This window comes from Physeter macrocephalus, chromosome 8 (assembly GCF_002837175.3).
Source record: "Physeter macrocephalus isolate SW-GA chromosome 8, ASM283717v5, whole genome shotgun sequence".
In the NCBI taxonomy this organism is placed as follows: domain Eukaryota; kingdom Metazoa; phylum Chordata; class Mammalia; order Artiodactyla; family Physeteridae; genus Physeter; species Physeter macrocephalus.
Genome location: NC_041221.1, coordinates 64,832,708 through 64,854,467, shown reverse-complemented (window position 1 = coordinate 64,854,467; position 21,760 = coordinate 64,832,708). Strand labels below are relative to the sequence as shown.

The following is a 21,760-nucleotide window of genomic DNA, read 5'->3' as shown; positions in this document are numbered from 1 at the left end:
GGGGCAGGGAAAGTAAAAGATGAGCTGAGAACATCTGGCTGTACCAATAAGTAAGAAAGGGCTTAAAGAATGATGAGGACATGACACATCTGGGGCTCCTGACACACAGAGGACACATCCTGGCACTCCCATTGATCAAATCTAGGACAATGAGAACATCAAAATAAATAATGATGGTAATGGATTTTAATGTTAACTAAGAATCCATGAATCCATTTGTTATAAATAAATGAGTGAAGGAGAAGGGGAACATTTCCTTTTATTAGAATGTCAACAAATATAGATGGAATGATGGAGTCAGAAAATCTGTCACTCAGTTGGATAGGGACTGGGGGGATGGACAGGTTTGTGTCCTGTGGTCAAGTGTTCAGTCTCTTCAGGGCACAGTGATATGCCAAGAGCTGTTTGTCAATGGGCATACAATTATCTGCTGCAGATGGCATGACAGTGCTTCAGAATCCCAAGGGTCGGTGTCATGATTCTTCCACTAGACTTGCCATAAATTCCACACCACATCTTTTCCCATCACTGACACCACTAGGATCTGCTGGATCATATGGTCCAACTGTTAGTCAGGGCTGCTTGCACTGAAGCCTGGAATTGTCACAGAGTCCTTTTCTGTTCTGGGTCCTGTTTAAAGCCGGCAGCCTTCCATGTCACTTGGTACCTAAGCCAGAGCACTTTTCCTAGTTGTAGAATGTGTTGATTCCAGAAGCAAAAGAGGCCTACAAAGTGCCCTACCTCCTTCTTTGTGGTAAAGGCTGTAAGAGGCAGCAATTTGTCTTTCACTTTGGAGGGGATATCCTGATACTCCTCTGACCGCTGGACCTCTAAAAACTACTGAAGTGGCTGGTCCCTGAAGCTTCATAGTGTTTATCTCCCATCCTCTGGAGTGCATGTATCTTACCAAGGTCTTTGGCATACTAGCCACCTCTTGCTCATCTGTCCAATCAGCATGATGTTATCAGTAAAATGGACCAAAGTAGTGTTCTGAGGGATATTTAAGTAGTTCATATTTCTTCATATTATGACAGGATGGGAGAGTTAACACAGCCCCAAGGCAAAATTCAGTCTAAATGAATATCGCTGACTGTTCTTCATGAATATGAACTGTTTCTGATACTCTTTTCCAGTTGGAATGGAAAAAAAAAAAGTATAGCCAAATCAGTGATATACCATGTATCTGAGCCCTTATTAAATCTGTTCTACCAGAGTCCAGCACAGAACGGCCACTGTGATCAGGGTCTTTACTTGGTTCAATCCATAGTATATAGTCATTCTCCAGGATTCATCCAGTTTCTTTAGGGCCCAGACTGGTAAATCAAAAAAATAGGATTGGGATTAGCACCCCTGTGTCCTTTAGGTCTTAAAGGATTAGTGGTGGCACTCATCCTCACCATTGCCCTAGGATACAATATTTTGCCTGACTTACTACCTTGGAAGGAGAGATGGGAAGTTACAGAGGGCTCCATCTGGCAGTCCCCACTATGATAACTCCTACCTCCACAGACCTGGAACCCACTGCCCCAAATATAAATTCCAATTATGCACTTGGGGACTGGGAAATGACCACTGGGTGGGTCCATGGACCCAGTGGGCCCACTGTGAGACTAACTTTAGCAAGAACACCTGGTCTGGTAGGCTCCCATTCTAACAGTAAAGCCGTGATGTTGCTTTACATCTCTGGGTATAAGCATCAATGCTGATCCTGTGATCAATAGTCTTCAAAATACCCGATTATTCTTTCCCCAGGGTATGGTCACTCAGATAGCCATAGAGTCCTTTGAGAAGAATTGTCATGCACTTATGTACTTGCCATGGTGTGGTATGGTTCTTCCTCCTAGGAACCTGTTCATATATTCAGTTCTGGATCTGAAAATTGTCTTAGGTCTGGGAACTAAGCAAGGGATCATGACTTTTTATTGCAATTACTGCCCTCAGCCTCCAGCTCCTCTATTCTTGCTTTTTACAGTAACAGACGTTAATGAGCACCCTTGTGGACTGCCCATCTATTTTCCCCCTAGGGAGACTATTCTCTATTAGCCGTCTCCACAACTCCTTTTGAGTCAAGCTCCTTTGGCTGCAATGACCTTGCCAGTCATTATGGTAATTGTGGCCTTCTAGCTTCTGCCAGTTAAGCAACACCACCTGGCCTCTTTTTCTTCAGGGCTCTATTATTCCCATGGATGCTAATGAGCCAGCTCTGTGGCTGCTTCTCTTACCTCCATCCCTGGCCTGCAAACTTCTTAGTGATGTTGGTGCCTCTCTCACCACTGTTTTCCTGATGGCCTTGGGTGAATGCTGTATCCTCTGGGCACATTCATGGAGCATAATCCTCTGATGGGTCTTCTGTTCTGGCATGCCCACTTTGCTCAGCCTCTTTATTCCTTCCTCTATAGTCTGCCAGTACTACTCAGACATTTTTCACTTTGCTGAGAACTGGCTGTTATTTCTAAAAGCCATCCCATTAGCAAGTTTCCCTTGAACACTAGGGTCTGACTTAGTTTGTGCTACTGTTAACAGAAGACCACAGACTGAATGGCTTAAACAACAAACTTTTATTTCTCACAGTTCTGAAGGCCGGGAAGTCCAAGAAGGAGGCGCTTGCAGATTTGGTGTCTGGTGAGAGCCCACTTCCTGGTTCGTAAACAGCTGTCTCTTTGCTGTGTCTTCACATGACAGAAGGGACAGGTTAGCTCTCTGGGGCCTCTTACCTCCAAATCACATTGGGGATTAGGTTTAAACATATGAATTTTGGGGAGACACATTCAGTCTATAGCAGAATTCTTGCTGGGGTGTTAAATCCCCCATACATGAGAAAGTGCACCCAAGTCAATGAATTCTTATTCATCTAATCTCATATTCTCACCCCTTTGAAAAAAGACCTTTAAAATCCAATCCCAGGAGTCCTTTCCTGGTTCCTGCCAGTAATGTCAGTTAAACCATGCAATTTTTTAGGAGAACAGTCTCTTTCCTTCCTTATCAGGCCCAGCATGTCCCAGCTGGGTTATGCTGGGATTTACCAGTGACTGGATTTGTTATTGGTTAATTATTGGCTTGACGGCTGGGAAAGGAGGAGGAGGGCAGTGTTGGGGAGGAGGGCTACTGCCTTGGGGGCAAGGGGCTTCTTCAGCATCTTCCAGCACAGTAAATATGCTAGTTCTCACTAGAGAAAGGCTACTACCACTGCAAGCCCTGAGAGTCCAGGAGTCATAGAGGCATCCATTGGATGACCCCCATCTAATGTTTAGGATCCTAGGTTTCCCCACCTTCATGTTAACAGACCCACCTTGGCAAAACATTCAATTCTTAAATGTCTTCGGAGCTCTGTGACACCAACAATTAGCTGGCTCTTCAGCTTGCAGTTCAACCAAGTCTTGTCTTTCAATTTCAGGTGATAAAGCCCTCTCTATAAGCTACCACAGAGGCTCTACAGCTCTCACACTTAGCTGTTAACTGCTTGTTAACAGCTGTTTCTCATTTTCCTTCAGCAGTGCTCCAATACAACTTAGCAGTAATCAGCCAACTCTTTCTTTGTATGTATTATTCCTCCCATATTTTTCAAATACCTGCATAATCACAGCTACCACAGTTCCCCTTCACTAGGACATTGTCTCAAGTCAACACTGGTGAAACCTTAACAATTTATCTACAACTTTATGCCAGGGGTGGTGAGTGCCCCATCTACCCACCAGGGTGGCATCTTCTGGCCAGGTAATGAACCTGTTCTGAATCCCAATTTTACCATCCCAGAGGCCAAGATGGGATTAAATGTGTAAGATTTTTATTAGAGGAAATATCTGTGAGAGAAAATGGGGAAGGAGCTGGGCAAGACTGGGTAAACTGTCACACCATGGTGCAAGTCTGACCCCAACTGAAAGAGAGAGGGGAGGAAGACTGGGTAGAAGTGTCCTAGACTGCAGTGTAGCCTATGGAAGGAAGGCTTGGCAAGACAATGGAGGAGTCCCTGACCCCTCATTGGCCATGACAGGAGTCTTCTGTCTCCCAGAAGCAGGACTTAGTATCTCTACTATGCTCAGTCACTGAACTATGAAAGAAGCAAAGAGCACAAACATAGTGATGGATTTCTGAGCACAGCAGCTGGGTCCCTTGGACAATTAAGCTCCTTAGAGTGGGAGTCTGTGAGATGCATTCTCATAGCCATCTCTTCATCCTAGCAAGAAGCAGAGCTGGGATTCAAACCAGGTAGTTTGGTTCCAGTCTGTATGTCAACCACTGCAGTAAGAAGGTATCTCTTAGAGCTGTAGAGGTCTGAAATAAATGGTTCTCTATCACGTCGAAAATTTACACAGCAGGTTGGACCAGACTGGTAGGAATCATTACACTCCTCTAAGGAGTTTGTACTTCATTCTACAGATAGTAAGGAGGGGAGAGGGGCACATCACAGATTACTGTATGTGAATATATTCCATATGCATTGCATACACACATGAATAATTTATAGACCCATATGTAGCTTTAGTTTCTTGTGGTATAAAAAGGTTTAGCAGACTTGAAAACAACTGCAACAAACAGTGATTCCTGGACTGCATATATGGTAAGATGGTCAGAAAGTGCTGACAAAGCATTCACATCTTGTAGGAAATAAAAACTTGAAAAAAAAAATGGACTCAGACAAATTCATTTTCACTATTTACAATCATTATCACTTTTTATAAAATCTTACTGTGGTACAAGGGATCAAAGTTTCATTTAATTTTTACTATTTTATTACTAGTATTGAGAATTCTACCATTTTTATGCAGAGACACGCTTTCCACTTATGCTGTGTGTCAAATAGCCATAAATAACCACTATTTATAACATAATTCTCTGGGAATCTGTGTAAGCTCCCAACAATCAATTTACAAATGAATTCTATAGAATTCAACCTCTTATAAAAAGGAGACTACATGTTTATTAACTAGTTAGTATTGCAAAAAACAGGTATTAATTCTACTTTATGGACACAGAAACCTAGGCACAAAAAATATTAAATGATTTCTTTGGTCCACACAACATGATCAAATATGAACCCAGAACAAGAGATTAAGTCATATTCTTATACACCTATACTCATTAATAATACAAGTCTACAACTGCAGTAAGTCCTACAATAGAATATTGAAACTTAGAGATGAAAAGAATCTCAGGAGGACATTGGTCCAACATTCTGTATGAAGGCAGGTATTATTATTATCTTCTTATTACAGAGAACAGAAAATTAGTTGATCAAGGTCAATTCTAAAAATTAAGAAAAACTCCAAATTCAAAGCCTCTAGAAACTCATCATATGCACCACTATTATTTATTACACTTCAAGGGGACATATGTGAATCAGAAAGGAGTTTTTGGATTTCAGACTCTTTCACTTCCTGACTTAAAGTGTAAAAACATAAACTGTGAACTCAGCAAAAGCAATTTATGAATTTGGGACTACGATATGTGTCTAAATGATGGTTTAGGGAACTATATTTATAGCCTGGCACCAGTAAATTTTTGTTCACTTCTAAATCTACATTCCAAATATACACATTATACTCTGAGGGCTATTAAAGGCATAAGATAGCTTTCAGAATTAGACTTTGGGATGCAGTTCCACACAATGATTTCTTATGTTCCCTAGTTCTGAATGATATGATTATAGTACAAGATTTTAAAATAAACAAAAGTTAGAAGCAGTGGAAGAATTTTACTAGCAAATAACTACTTGTTACATATCAAACATCTTTGTAATGTTCTGGGTTTCAAACGCTTGACCTACAGGCATAGTATACTGTGCCTTATTTCACCAGGGACTGGAGGAATCTTACTACATGAACATATACAATAATGACAGGTACAGAATATCTGTCCTAGGAAAAATATATTTAAAAAGAAATGCAAGTATGCAAGCCAGGATGGATGTTAAACATGAATTCCAAATTTGGCTCTTGAGCTTCCGGTCAAATCAAAGACAGGCAAAATTCTTCCTATGAAAAAGTGGCTTCCAAAAGTTTTTTTAGAATCACATTCTAAAATATCTTATATGGGACTTTATATAAAGGGCACTGTATGACACGGAGGACAACATACCTGGCAATATCATACAGCAAATATGGTTATGTTTGATATGGTTACTTCAAGTAGCTTGCTTAGGTAAAGGTGGAATGCATAAAATTAAAATGTTACTCAGCAAAGGTGATGGTGCTAGGGGCTGCTTTTGCAATACACATTGTTTTTACACTGAAGGATTCTTTTTATTTATTTATTTACATCTTTATTGGAGTATCATTGCTTTACAATGCTGTGTTAGTTTCTGCTTTATAACAAAGTGAATCAGCTATATACACTGAAGGATTCTTATATGTGGATTAGTTTTCTCAACTGGACAGCAACTCCTATTTAATGGCTAGGAGACCCTAGCACAGAAATTAAAGGTGACTTGACATGGCTAATATTATTACATCATTTAGGGATAAGCCTAATATTTGAACTTCTAGATTCAGCAGGAAAGCTTACTGTCTCTCACGACTTTAACAGGACTGCAATCCAAGGCTTCAGAAGAATTTACTGGAAACTTTACCCTTCCAAAAGGGTGCCCTCTAATTACAGGGTATTAGTTTGCTGCATATGCATGTATAGTACATTCTGGAAATACAGAATTGTAAATAGTTTGTGTTAAAAAAAAGCAGAAACACCCAATTTTTAGTATTATGTGAAAAGACTTCTATAAACTACCCAAAGAAGCAATACATATCACTCAAACACACTGAAATGTTTCTTAAACGTGCAGAAAAGGCCATAGGCAGCAAGGAATAATCAACAAGAGAAGCATCTGCTATCTAATCTTTCTTTTGCAATCTGCATTGGGAATCATAAAGCTGGGAATATCTAGAGAGGGCATCTAGCCTGCATATACACACCCCATTTTCAAAGATCTCTATTTAGATCTCTAGTCTAGCTTGTTCTTATCTTAAATCTTAGCACCTACAGTCTAGGACTATTCCTTTTATCTCATCAATGAAGATGATGAATCACTATGTTCCTTTAACATACTTTTATATACTTGGAAAGCCTTAAGCAACTAGTTTTCTTTCATTAACAAAATAACCACAATTATTATCTTTCCCTAACATCTTATTTACTAATCTTTAGACCTATTCTTACTGGGGCAACCCTTATTACTTTCAAAACATACAATAACAGTTTGGTACTTTAACACGAGTGTTACAAGTTCCCAGGATTTAGATTATTTCATGATTCATTCAAACACTAAGTTTTATTTGTAAGTGGCAATGTTGTATCTTGGAATCAATTATTCAAAACAATATTCTTTCTAGGTACTGTGGTAACTGATCTCATATAGCTTACATTCTAGTGGGAAAAAATAAACAATAAACCAATAAACAAGATGTCGGACTGAAGTGTTGTGAGAAAAATAAAATAGGGGTAGAGAGGGCTTTTGTGAGGAGGTATCATCTGATTTGAAACCTCTAGGAAGGTAGCAGTCCTGCAAAGATAATGTTCCAAGCAATTTTTGGCTAAGGTAGGTTTAACTAATTATTCTGATATACACATATACACACACACACACACACACACACACACATATATATGTATGTATATCTCCTTCTGAATTATATGACCTTGCATTGCTCCCTACTGAATCTTCTTGTTCTTATTTTGAAGACAAATTCTATCTTTTAAAAGCTTTTCATTACCTCCTTAACTGCTATATCCAATAAAGTTTAAAAAGCATGCCTTCTAATTTAGACAAGTATTTCATAATAGTATTAGCCAATTATTTTGTTTAGGATGTGCTTTTGACAAATTACATTTAACAATGGGTGAAAAATAACATTTGAAAAAAAAAAGTCTTCATGTTACTGGATAGGCCTAAATGAATTTTCCAGAAAATAATACTTTGGTGATGCTTTCTTTGTAGGCAAAATAGGCTGAAAGCAAACTGGCAGGGTATGACCCATTCAGAAGATGAAGCTGAAGGGAGGGTGGAAGGTTGAGTGAATCACTGATGGGTTGGTCTAATAGCAGTGAAAGTGCCCAAAAGAGAAGTAGAGATTGATAGATAGGTCGTGTATGTGGGATGAAGAAGCAAATCAACTGGCAAGGCTGGAGAAAACCTTCTACATCACACTAACTCTTTGAGACATGCTGCCACCACCTGGGCAACAGACAATTTTGAAGTATGGGAAGATTTTAGTTGTGATTATTAGTTAAAATTAACAATTACAGAATAAAAAAATTACTTTCATTTTATGAAATCAGCATTTTCGTCTAGTCTTTGACATTAAAAAACAAGCAGAGATTTTTGGGGCCATATCTGTTTAGAATTCTGCCCTACTTTTTAAGTCTCTGGTTCCTTATCTGTAAAATAGGTATAAGAATACCATCCTACAGAGTTGTTTAGTCTAAGGATTAGTGATAACAGATGCGAAGCATCTAGCCTAGTACCTGTTACACAGTAAGTATTCAATAAACAGCCTTTAAAAATTATTATTCTGCAGTATGATCTTCCAAATGTCACTAAAACCCGACTATTACTGTTAAAATTACATAAATGTACCTATTAAGGAATGTATCTGCACTGTGTTTTAATGGTAGGAAAAACTCACAGATAAAACTTGGGAGAAACCAATTCTATCAAAGTAAGTCAAATATGTGAAATGTTACTGCAGGAAATAAGCACAAATTGTTCAGCAGGTAAGAAAGCTTAAAATCTTTAGTTAAGTCTAGATTATTATAATAGAATCTTATTCAGGCTTTACTCATTCACAATTTTGACATGAGGCAGGGTGAAATGTAACTTTGTACCATTCAAGAGAAAAAAGAGTTTTAAACAAACTAATGAAAGACTAAGACTTCCTTTCTTAAGAGGAAAAAAGCTCAGAAATTTGTAAGGCTCCATTTTCTTTTTTTTTTTGAATTTTATTTCATTTTTTTATACAGCAGGTTCTTATTAGTTATCTATTTTATACATATTGGTGCATATATGTCAATCCCAATCTCTCAATTCATACCACCACCACCACCTCCCCCCCGCCCACCTCTTTCCCCCCTTGGTGTCCATACATTTGTTCTCTACATCTGTGTCTCTATTTCTGCCTTGCACACTGGTTCATCTGTACCATTTTTCTAGATTCCACATATATGCGTTAATATACAATATTTGTTTTTCTCTTTCTGACTTATTTCACTCTGTATGACAGACTCTGGGTCCATCCACCTCACTACAAATGACCCAATTTTGTTCCTTTTTATGGCTGAGTAATATTCCATTGTATATATGCACCACATCTTTATCCATTCTTCTGTCCACGGGCATTAGGTTATTCCCATGACCTGGCTATTGTAAATAGTGCTGCAATGAACACTGGGGAGTAAGGCTCCATTTTCGAAATATAACTGCAATTGAGTAACTAGTGCGGATGGTGATGTGATACGCTACAAAGGAATTATTCTTATGCAAAGACAAACCCTCCTTAATTAACAGTGCAAGCTTTAGTTACTTTGGTTAAAGCTACACAAACGGTTAAGATTTTATTTCTTAAAAATAAATACAAGCAGACCTTATTTCCTTGTTATTCTAAGTTGATATTCTGAAAGACATTTGCAAGAGAATAAAAAGCCAATTAAGGATCTTTCAAATAAAGACTAAGCCCTTAAGAAAACTGGCTATATTTCCACTAAATGCCTTATTCTGCTGCTGCTTATGAAGCCGAAGTCAGAAAAATGGCCAAATCCAGTCCAATTAACAGAATTTTCAAGCTGAAAGAACCCCAGAGATAACCTAATAGCTTTCCACATACACAAGAGGAAACAGGCTCCGAGTGACTTATCAGAGTATCAGATCAGCAAAGACAAGGCCTGTGAATCTCAACTCCCAAGCTGAGACTCCTCTAGAAAGTATTCTGCAGCATCTGAACCAATCTTGATGCCACCTTTCATTAAGGCAATGCAGGTAGCAGTAGGGAGCTCAGCTGTGGCAACTGCTATGCTATTCCTGGGCTTTCAGCCTGCCCTGGAACTGGAAGCTAGATCAGTAATATTAGACAGTGAAAGCCTGATTTACACTAGAGCCAAAGACCTACCGAGGCTTCCTTCTTCTGTGCCTTTTCTTCCGACCCAAGACTCCTATGCATTTCACAAGGGATGAAGCAGAGTGAGCTACAGGGGAGGCAGTAATGAGGAAAACTGTCTAACCGTGATTAAAACAACATACGCATATTGGTCTCTGGAGTGAAGGACGTTAAAATAAATTCTGACGCTCTCCTGGAGTTACTACTAAAACCACATAGGGCTACCCTGGTGGCGCAGTGGTTGAGAGTCCACCTGCCGATGCAGGGGACACGGGTTCGTGCCCCGGTCCAGGAAGATCCCACATGCCGCGGAGCGGCTAGGCCCGTGAACCATGGCCGCTGAGCCTGCGCGTACGGAGCCTGTGCTCCGCAACGGGAGAGGCCAGAAGAGTGAGAGGCCCGCGTACAGCAAAAAAAAAAAAAAAAAAACCCGCATAGAGTTACCATCAGCAAGTCAAGTTTTCAGTACACACAATCCAGTGACTGAGTCTTATTCTGGCTACTACAGGTAGAGGCTAGGTCCAAGCAGCACAAGCTTTGAAACCATCATCCAAGTTTTCAAACAAGAATGAGTAAGAAAACAACTGCTGCTAATACAACATACAAACATTAACATATGCCCAACAAACAGTATTTTAGATCATTTGCTTATTTGCCAAAAGCCTGTTCCCTGGTAAATAATAGTTACTGTTGTTATACCTAAACTAGTTATACATGTCACAACTTGTGCCTCAAAGAGAACATTCTATAGTGTTTAAAGAATAAAAACCTGCTTTATTTGGCACGCAACAGTGAAGAGATCTTGCAACATTCGAAGAGGTAGTCAAACAGAACAGTTCAGTTCAAGAGACCACAAAACCTGATCACCAACCAAACCAGAGTTAATCTCTCAGTTCCTGTGGATTAGAAGACAATATTAACTCACTCTTTCTGCTTGTTGACCTTTGAATCCCTTTGTGTATTGGAAGAACAAGTACCTCGGTGGGACCTCTACGCCCAGACAGTTTAATTATTTATCAAGTTTACTCTGGGCAAGTATCGATCATGCTTTTGTGAAAGAGTTAGGTTCTTAAATTAAAAACAAACAATAAAAACCCCTCTTCACACAGCATGGCTGCATTTTCTTTTAGTAACAAGGTTCGGTGGACCCACCACGGTCCAGCTGCTGCTTTGTCTCCTCGACGTGAGGCGTTAACTATTGTCCAACCCGAAGATGAGAGGGTCAAAGAGTGGGGTGTGAACCCGAGGAACTCGCTAGAATCCTTCAAGAGTCGCCGTGTCACCCTCACCTTGACTCTGGGCGGTTTGTGGGAACCAACTCCTTTCTTGCCGCCGCTCTCTGGCTGGAGTTTCCCGGGGTCACGGACCTTACCCACCGGGGCCCTCCACCCACGGCCGGGCTCCTGCAGGGGAGCGGCTGTTCCCCGGCTGACTTCGGGGGCAAAGGTAGGGGGCCCTCCGTGCTTCCGGACCGGCTCCCGGAGGACGGAGCCCACCCGAGCCTCAGGCAGAACGGCGCCCCGACAGAACGGGCGAGACTCGGGCTCCGAGCCAGCGACCAGCCGGGCGCCGCCGCTCGCCCCGCGCGGCCTCACCTGCCGCTCCCCGGAAACCCGGGCGCCGCCCCACCCTCCCCGCGTGCTCGAAGTCCGGGCCCCGGGCCCCACACAGCAATGGCGCAGCCGGAAACTGGCCCCTCGACTTCCTCAGGCCGGATCCAGGCAAGGGCCGGCCTGTGGGCGGGCCGGGAGAGCCGCGGCTTCCGCCTTCCTGCTTCCGGCCTGTAGGTTAGTTGGGAGTGGGGGGTCCGAACCCAACGTCTCGGGCGCGAGGTAGGAGAGGCCGGTGGTGGCCGCAGCCGCAGTTTTGCCCCCGTGCCCGGCGGAGGTGGTCACGGCGCCGACGGCCCAAGGTGTGGCGGGGACGACCCCTGATTCCCGGGGGCCGCCCGTTGTGCGAGCCCCGCCGGGCCCGCGCTCGCCGAGGTGGAGGGTCTGGGGAGCGTGGCCCCAGGGGTGGGCGGCCGGGTGCGGTGAGGAAGTAAGGGTGAGCGAGGAAAACACAAGGAAGGAGGGGAAGTGCGGACGGCTGTGAGGTGCCATCAGCTGCAGGTTTAGGCGCCGCGCGGGTCTGGTCCGGAGATCAAGCCCGGCCGATCCTTCTCGGAAGGAAGAAAATATTCCTTGGAGTGTGGGAGGCGCGTGCGCTTGGGGTCCGAAATTGAGGTGCATGGGAGGTGTGTGTCCTGTGGACAGTAGCTGCTTTCTCTGTGTTAATGGCTAAAACTCGGCCATAACCGGGTCCTTCACTTCCGCTTTACTCTTTATTGCAAAGTTCTTTTGCTCATCTCTGAATCTTGCATTAGTCAATTCATTACTGGGCTGGAGAAGCTGAAGAAACGGATATCCGTAGAGCCTAGGCTCGACTGTGTGGGTGGGAGCCTACGAATGCGGGGGGAGGCTAGGATATTTAACGATATCTTAGGCACTTTAATGTATCTTCAGTTGAAAATATGAAGAAGTTGTGATAGGATATAATTAAAACCAGTCATTGTAGTTTTATGTAGGTGATGGGATTGTGGGTGATATATATTTTGTTTTGCTTATCTCTGGGTTTTCTATAAAGAACACAAACTGTATAATAGGGAGACAAAAAAAAAAACCTTTTAAGGGTAAAGCGATGTTTGATTTTGCGATTGTATACCTAACCCTATAAACAAATAATTGACTTTTTTAGTATAAAAAGTTCAAGATCTGGGAATGGATATGCTGTAACATATCAGTGAACTAACTTATTTTATTATATGTTAGTGAACTTCGTAAATAATTTTATTTTTGAAGTAAGTAATTTAGTAAAATATTTGATCTCCAGTAACTAGGATTTTCTTACAGGGCATTTACCATTGTGTAATTATTTCTTTCTTAAAATGAGAAAGCAATAGATATTAAATGTATTTAATGTGCCAGGCGATTTTACATGTCATTTATAGGTTGCATATAGAGAATTTAGAAATTTTCCATTTAAAATTGTATTATAATTATTCCTTAAAGTTAACTTTTAACGTTTTTCTTTTATCTATTCTTTTCAACCCAACCAGTATATAGAATTTAAGCATTCTCTCAGAAGTGTATGGTAGAGAGCTAAAGAAGACAACCAACCAAGGGTCATCTGAAATTGTGATTGGCTAATAATCCCAGGACAAAGTTAGAGATCACTACTCAAGCAAAAGGTAGATGATTTTTTAAATCCCAGCTGAAATTTTAAGCGACTGTATATACACCCATTCCTACCCAGGTATTCTAATTCTCCACTTTGAATAGAGATCGACACAAACATGAAGGTTGAAAAGCCTCTGGGGCAAAATAGAAAATGTCACTCAAATCCACAACATCCTCATTTGCCAGATGGCCCTCCCTTACCAACTCAAAACGGAACAAAATGCATGGCACTGTACTGGTTAATTTTCTCATCTATTAAAGTTGTTCTCATTTACTAAATTATGTTCTCATTTACTAAATTATGTCCTCAAATAGGAGTCCTCAAAGCTGAAAGAGGGCATAAAATAGCATGTCACCTTTTGCTTATATCTGTTGGCATATGAATGGATATTATGGTTCCCTTACCCTCTCTTTTCATTCCTGGAAACAGCCATCCATTACCTCCCTTTCTCCAGGCATTTCACATATTCTGTGGCTTTAAAATAGCAAATTTGATGATTGTACTTTTGTTAATTAGCACTTAATAGTACTAAGGCTATGTAAAAAAATGACATAATGGGATTCAGCTGTTTCCTGGAATGAGCACATAAAAGTCAAAATTCTTTTAACTCTGCTGCTAAATAAAGTTTGTCTTGAATAGAGGAGGCATATGAGAATGCCTAGTCCTTATGACAGATTCCACATGGTTTTTCCTTTTACCTTCTATAGCTTCACATCTTTTTTTTTTTTTTTTTTTTGCGGTACGCGCGGGCCTCTCACTGTTGTGGCCTCTCCCGTTGCGGAGCACAGGCTCCGGACGCGCAGGCTCAGCGGCCATGGCTCACGGGCCCAGCCGCTCCGTGGCATGTGGGATCTTCCCGGACCGGGGCACGAACCCGTGTCCCCTGCATCGGCAGGCGGGCTCTCAACCACTGCGCCACCAGGGAAGCCCTAGCTTCACATCTTTTAAGTGTCACTCTTCTGGTTGTCCTAGGTGAATTATTTTTTCTTACTAGAAATATTAGTCCTTATTAAAATAGTACTAATTAGTACTTTTTAAAAACAACCAACCAAACTATTGAGTGATAATGGAATTCTGAGTTAACTGATTGTATGGGGTACCTTTTTCAAAATTTGATTAACCACAGTCTTTTCTCTTGTTGTCTCTCCCCCACTCCCTGCTTTCCTAAGGCCTCTACAAAGATGTTTGATATAAAGGCTTGGGCTGAGTATGTTGTGGAATGGGCTGCAAAGGACCCATATGGCTTCCTTACAACAGTTATTCTGGCCCTAACTCCATTGTTTCTAGCAAGTGCTGTACTGTCTTGGAAATTGGCCAAGATGATTGAGGCCAGGGAAAAGGAGCAAAAGAAGAAACAAAAACGTCAAGAAAATATTGCAAAAGCTAAACGACTAAAAAAGGATTGAAGGAATGAACAGGCTCTGCAACCAGAGGAAAATCGTCTGGAAAATTATTCAGGTTTGGAAGGACCCATTAAGGTTTCTTTTCAGATCTTATGACAGTATTATTTAGTAAACGAAGTCTGAGCATGTGGAAGAATCATGTTAGTTCTCACCTGTATTATAGCAACTTTTAGGCTTCGGTGTAGAAGTCTGTTGACAGTTACTGTAAATTGGCATTTATTATGCTACAGATTCTTTATAACTGACTTAGTCATTTGCCTTTTTGCAGCATATGTACTAAAGTGAAAACATCCTGTGGAGAAAAATGGCTTTAGATTATGGACTCTATTCAAATAATGGCTTAAAATGGGGTCCTGTTCTGGACAAAGGAGATTAAGAATGTAAAAATCAGAATTGTCCTGAGGTGAAAAGCATGCTTTGGCTTAAAAGAGATACAGTGTATTAATCACATCTTTTATCATTATTACTTATTTCTTGAAATAGAATCATTTCTGGCTTCTTCAAAGCAAAGTATTATTATTATTCAACGAGTACTTCTATTTTCTGTATTTTTCTCATTTTAGCTTTTGAGATACTGGTAATTACCAGACATTCTGCATTTTAAAAAATCTAATTTTATAAAGAATTCTCTTATTATCTTGAACATGTAGAATACCACTTACTGGATATAACAAATTTTGTACTTATGAACACTGCCATTTTCTTAGAGATGACTTGAGTAGAGTAACACTATGATTTAAAGCTTGGAGTAAAAATGCCAAACCTTGTAGTACCTTGGAACCAGTTAATTCTCTCTTGTGCTATAAGTAGAAATGTGAAGTAGTTAAAATGTCTTATCAAATAATTTGCTGATTATATAATACCACTTTTGTTTTTCATTCCATTCTTTTAATTCATGTGGTAGTGATGTCCTTTACTTTTTTGATCAAACAGGTTCATGGTGAAAATTAAAATTCAAATCTCTTTTAAGGAACTTTTAAAGAGTAACAGTTAAGTCATATTTCATAAATGGTAAAGAAAGGTTTAACAGTTGGAAAAATTTTGTTTAGCATAGTATTAATTGGGTGAAAAAGGTGTAAATCATGTCAAAATTAGAATGTGTTATAGTTAGAAATAAAGGGCTGAAAGATATTTCCTTCAGTTAAATAGTATAACTGGAACTTTTTACTCTTTAACATGGCTTTTATAAATGCATGGTTAATAATTTTATTTGTTGTCAGTAATTAATAGCTTATTAATGTTTTCCTCACCCCTGATAATGAATCTTAAATTACAAAAAAATTGTCTAAAAGCTTTAACTTAAAAATGAAACTAGATATTGAAATAAATTTGATACGTTTTTATAAAGAGGTCCTGGGCTTTTTTTTTGTAGGGGGAGGAGTAATAATTCAAGTTAAATATGTTATAGAAGTTAGACTTTTCAGAGGGTTACAAATTTCATTTATAGATAAGCGTGCAGTTGACCCCTGAACACCACCCTGGGCTTTGTTTTTTTTTTGTGGGGTTAGGAGCATGAGTCCTCCCTTGCAGTTGAAAATCCCTGTATAATTTATAGTGGACCCTCCCTATACATTGTTCCTTCCTATATGCAGGTCTTCCATATCTGCAGTTCCGAGGTCCCTCTGTACCCACAGTTCTTCATCTGTGGATTCAACCAACCCTGGATCATGTAGTATTATAGTATTTACCACTAAAAACATCTGTGTATTAGTGACCCCACACAGTTCGAACCCATGTTGTTCAAGGGTCACCTGTACTTGTAAAAGTTGAGAGCAATGTTTCTCATATGAGAACCTAAGGACCTCTGAGAATGTTTATGGACTGGTTGAACAATACTTATTACTGTTATTTTAGGTTGTCAGTTCCTACTTGGTGTCAGTGTGATCAACACATTGCAGCTCCAAGCACTGAAATAATTCAGTTTTTTTTTTGTTTTGTTTTTTTGCGGTACGCGGGGCCTCTCACTGCCGTGGCCTCTCCCGCCGCGGAGCACAGGCTCCAGACATGCAGGCCCAGCGGCCATGGCTCACGGGCCCAGACGCTCCGCGGCATGTGGGATCTTCCCGGACCGGGGCACGAACCCGTGTCCCCTGCATCGGCAGGCGGACCCCCAACCACTGTACCACCAGGGAAGCCCAATAATTCAGTGTTTAATTACAAATTAGTTATTCAGATGATCTAGGATATGCTTTTTATATTGTCATTGAAATTTAAACAAAACTTAACAGTTATCCACTATAGCTATGGTTTCATTGTTCATTGTGACAATTTAAAGGTATTTAACTAAAATAGGATTTTCTATAGTCCCTGTTAGTCTTAATACAATTTTGTATTTGTTTGACATAGGCCATTTATTGTTTCTTCAGCTTTTCCCAAAATTTATGGAGCCTTTTTATACATTTGAGATCAACAAGGTTTTATAATATGTGTCTATATGTTTGTGTGTGTTGGGGGGTGGTGTAAATTAGAGACCATAGAGCTTCCTCAGTTTAAAATGGATTACATTCTGATAAACCCATTGCAAGCTGAAAATAATTTACTGAATAATGTACTGAAAGTGAAAAACAGAATGGTTGTATGGGTGTCGGTTGTTTACTTGTGATTGCATGGCTGACTGGGAGCTGTGGCTCCCTGCCACTGCCCAGCATCACAAGTGTCCTACTGCACACTGCTAGCCCGAGAAAAGATTAAAACTCAACGCTTCTGTTGAATGTGAATATGTATCATAAAGTTGAAAAATTAAGTTGGGGACTGTGTATTATGAGGTTTGAGAGTCTTCAGAAAAATCAATCTTTTATTGTAACATACTGTTACGGTTACAAGAATCCCATTTACTGTTACCCAGAATAATTCTTTTAAAAACTGCCTACCTATTATGTTGTTTCTGAAGTTCTTAGAACTAATATAATTAGTTACCATTTTATGGCTGGTTTTGAAGGAAAAACAAACAAGCTGCCTATATTTTACATTTTACCACCAACATTTTACCACCAAAAAGTTTGTGCATCAGAATTTGATCCATAGTGTCCACGTGGTAAACTTCAGCATGGTGTTACTGTATCAGATGTGCAAGGGGATTTTAAACCTATTTCCTGAAATTACAGTGAGCAAACTGGAAATAAGCTTCGGATGCTGCGAGCTAGAAACCCAATGTTGAGATCCACTATAGCTTAACAGCTCATCACCCATCGTTAGGGGCACTTTATACCTCATCTGGTTTTAAGTTAGAGGAAGTCTGATACCTATTTAGGAATGATTGCTTTCAGGTTTGCAACTGATTATAGGATCACTCTGATTTACTTCATATCTGTAATATATAAGGACAAATTCTGTATTTCTCAAACATTAAAGGGGATTCTGTGTTCAAATACCAAAAGTTTGGGAAACACAAGATAAGACAATTCATTTCTTCATGATTTCTTGGAGTCTTTTAACCTTCTTTGACTATCATAGACTCTCTTTTCTTTTCCCCCAAAGAACACAAATAGTTTGAGAAAGCCTAGTCTAAATGAATTCAGGTTACATTTTAGATAGTGTGGTTAATGAGAGAGCATTAAAAAAGTCAATATGATGGTGTTGGGTCAAGGCTGATGAAATTAGGAAGTAAATGAGAGCCAGAAATCTGTTAGTAAAAATGGAATGCAAAACGATAACATAATGGGGAAAAAATTATTTCCTCCATTTTTTTTTGATTTTTAACTTCAGATATCCAAGGCATAGCTAATAGGCTAGATTTATATGGTTAAACCCAAAAGGCAAGGCATGTATACCTGAGCAGTTTGTATAATAAGGGCTTTGGGGGAAAAAAATGCTATATGCATGTATAGCAGAGGCATAGGAAGTCAGGAAGGATTTATCTGAGAGTACTTAAGGTATGTATGACACTTTAATTATTATTATTTTTAATTTATTTATTTTTGGCTGTGTTGGGTCTTTGTTGCTGTGCGTGGGCTCTAGTTTCGGTGAGCAGGGGCTACTCTTAGTTGCGGTGTGCGGGCTTCTCATTGTCGTGGCTTCTCTTGTTGCGAAGCACGGGCTCTAGGCTTGCAGGCTTCAGTAGGTGTGGCACATGGGCTCAGTAGTTGTGGCACACGGGCTCTAGGGCTCAGGCTCAGTAGTTGTGGTGCGTGGGCTTAGTTGCTCCGCAGCATGTGGGATCTTCCCGGACCAGGGCTCGAACCCGTGTCCCTTGCATTGGCAGGCAGATTTTTAACCTCTGTGCCACCAGGGAAGCCCCACTTTAATTAGTTTAAAATGAACATTTTAACTTTTGAAATTAAAAAAACTGCATGGGTTTTGGAGTCTGTCTTGAAAAGATGAAGAAAAACATTTTCATTTAAAAAAAAAAACTTGTAAATTCCCCAAATATAACTATTTAAAATATGAAATATGGTGGACAAATGAATATTTTATGTGAAACTTTGATTCTGCTTTGCATGTGTCTGGCTTAAAAGCCACATATAAAAACAAGATTGTTTAGAAAGGCAATCTTAATTAGGCCAAATTATAGTTCAGTTTTTATGTAGGACTAAATGTTCTCAGAACTCTTTTCTGATACCACCTAACAGTGTAACCAGTCATCCTAAAAACGTTAGTCTTGAGGAAAGGAGTGTGGATGGATTACTACAAAGTTTATTCCCACCTCTCAAAATCACTTTGAAAGTGCATACTTTACTAATAATGGGTGGGCCAGTATCATCTTCTTATATAATGTAACTGTTGGCTAAGATTTTCTTTTATGTAAAACAGGTATTTTAAAATGAAAACCATAAAAATTAAAATTAACGTAAATTCTGTCATACATTAAGATATTTATAAACAGCCTACACGACAAACTTTTGTAAAATATGTATATAGAATACAGTTAATAAGCTGATAGGAATTTGGTAGTAGAAACATTCTATTCTAGCATGTTAGAATTTACAGTTTTTCCTGTAACTCGGGGTTCAAGAACATCTTACTTTACAGTCAATTATACAACAAATTTTATCTCTTTTTATATTGCCTAATACCTAGTTCCTTTTTTGCCTCTTTGGTAAAATGTAATACTACTTTGTAATAATGTAAAGAGACAGAATGATTAACTTGATATTAACAGGGCTGCTGGAACGTTAATATTACCACCTAGGGGCTTTTTTTTGGTCATTTCATAAGTATTATGGTGATTACCTTTGATTACTTGTTTTAGTATAACATTTTATAAAGTTGTATTTTTCTGTAGTTTATTTCTTAAGCAATTAAAAATTTTACCTTCTAATATTAAGTAAAAATCTCAGTCCATATTTATTGAGTAGTTGCTACAATGTCAAACACTGTTAGAAGACCTCTATATTAGAATTAGAACTCTGTTAGCAACAAAAACTTGGTTGTGCGCTTCAGAAAACGTATGACACTTTTATATATAATCTGTTTTAATGTTGTCATCTGTCTATAATTTTCTCTAATACAGAAATCACTGTAATCTCTACTATCAGTGGAATCACGTTCTGAGAACTCCGCCCTGTTTTCTACTTCTTCAAAGTAATTTTTAATCTCACAGAACTACAATTACTTCACCATTTCTCTGTTTACCATCTTTTCAGACTTTTGTGATAGACTGTCTACTTCTATTGGTCCTAATTCCTTCTTTAAAACTCCAACCTCAATCCCACCATAAAATAGCTTTTGTCCCATCTACTCATCAGTATCATAGGGTGTTTTTCATTTATCAAATAAATTTTCTTGGCCTCCACGTGTTTTATCCTTGCCTCCACGTGTTTTATCCAAGTTCATGTTTTTGATTAGTTCTTTAGAACCTTACAGAGTGCCTCTTCAGAAATAGCAGTCTTCTCCTTTTATATTTGATTATTTAGGACAGTTCAATATTTACCCTTATCATTTTCTACCAAGATATATTTTGGGTGGTTTCTAAATGATCGTAAGGATCTAAAATATACTGAACATTTACAGCTACAAGATACTTCTCAAGGGAGCAACTCAAAGAGGAAAATAAACTAAGCAAATTTATAAACAGAGAATGATGACTAAATCAAGTGAAGGATTTAAGTCTAAAAGAAGTTAGGTTTCTATAGTCATAACCTCACACTTCTTATGCATAGTAAAAAACAAGTTCTTAAGCTTACTGGAATAGAGAACTATTGTACAGTCAGAAAATACAAAGTAACTTTTTACTTTTACTTGTTAAAATAGTCACATACATATATAAATGGAATGATTTTACCACAGTGCATTCATTGATTGTGGCTCTTGCCATCTTGTGGCATCCAGGATCCTGGCTGAAAGGTTTTACCAGTGCTGGTGGGAGCCACCGAGGATTCTTCTTTTCCAAAGTACGGAGCGGAGGCATGCCCTTTAATCTGAGTTTGAACTGGTGGAGCCAAGTGTTCCTTGTTGCTCTCTTCTCTGAGGAGTTTTCCTTTTTCATAAAAGTCTTTGGTTTTCATTTTAATTTCTTCTTTATATTTTTCATTCTTCATTATTTCCTGCATGCATATATAAATGGAAGAAATTAAATTCCTAGTTAGAAGAAAACTCAAACTACAGGTTTTATAAAAATAAAATAGCTAATAAAAAATAAAGTACATATATACATGATACTTGCCTTGCATTTAAATAATATATAGATATGTACAGGGTAAGTCTGAAAAAGCTATCTGATTGTATATTGATGTTATTTTGAATTAAACAGCTATGTCCTTGTATACTATAATAAAAAGATGAGAAGGATAATGAAATAGAAATATTTACTACCCAGTAAGTGAAATAAACCACTTAACATGAAATATTACACAAGAGCATAAAAGTCGCTCTTATCAAAGATTTTCTAAATTTAACCTATTTACTGCCTCAAAAACTAATCAGTGACTTGTACTTTCTCTTGGAGATGAAGTGAAGGTGAGAGGGCCTCAGAAAGATGCTCCTGCCAGTCTTCTCTCTGTGGGACTTAAAGCATGGTTGCTAAGGCCACCCTCTATAGCGCCAGGACCAAGTCCCATCTATTTCCCTTTCGCCTCTGGAGTGGTATGGCAGTGAAGAGGAGGACAGAAACGGAATCACAGT

At 39.2% G+C, this 21,760-nt stretch overlaps 2 protein-coding genes across 4 annotated transcripts in view; one reads left to right on the top strand and one right to left on the bottom strand.

The window, feature by feature from the left end:
* Positions 1-10,969: 10,969 nt before the first annotated feature.
* Positions 10,970-20,758, top strand: SMIM15 (small integral membrane protein 15). 3 transcript variants are annotated; one of them, XM_007119016.3, is made up of 3 exons: positions 11,873-11,991; positions 13,177-13,308; positions 14,468-20,758. In XM_007119016.3, the coding sequence occupies exon 3, from the start codon at positions 14,480-14,482 to the stop codon at positions 14,702-14,704; it is 225 nt and encodes a 74-aa protein (XP_007119078.1). In that variant the 5' UTR covers positions 11,873-11,991; positions 13,177-13,308; positions 14,468-14,479; the 3' UTR covers positions 14,705-20,758. The 3 variants fall into 3 exon arrangements, with proteins under 3 accessions (XP_028348726.1, XP_007119078.1, XP_007119079.1); XM_007119017.4 differs by lacking the exon at positions 11,873-11,991 and adding an exon at positions 12,057-12,315; XM_028492925.1 differs by lacking the exons at positions 11,873-11,991; positions 14,468-20,758 and adding an exon at positions 10,970-11,866 and having other exon boundaries at positions 13,177-13,306.
* Positions 20,759-20,861: 103 nt separating this feature from the next.
* Positions 20,862-21,760, bottom strand: part of NDUFAF2 (NADH:ubiquinone oxidoreductase complex assembly factor 2) — a 196,070-nt gene continuing 195,171 nt past the window's right edge. The window contains exon 6 of the mRNA XM_055086889.1: positions 20,862-21,183. Coding sequence (XP_054942864.1) covers positions 20,932-21,183 — 252 coding nt within the window. The 3' untranslated portion in view covers positions 20,862-20,931. The remainder of the gene's footprint in view (positions 21,184-21,760) is intronic.

Bases quoted from the DNA above. Each gene is read 5' to 3' on its own strand.
- SMIM15 (XM_028492925.1), top strand. From the start codon at position 11,190: ATGGCTGCATTTTCTTTTAGTAACAAGGTTCGGTGGACCCACCACGGT.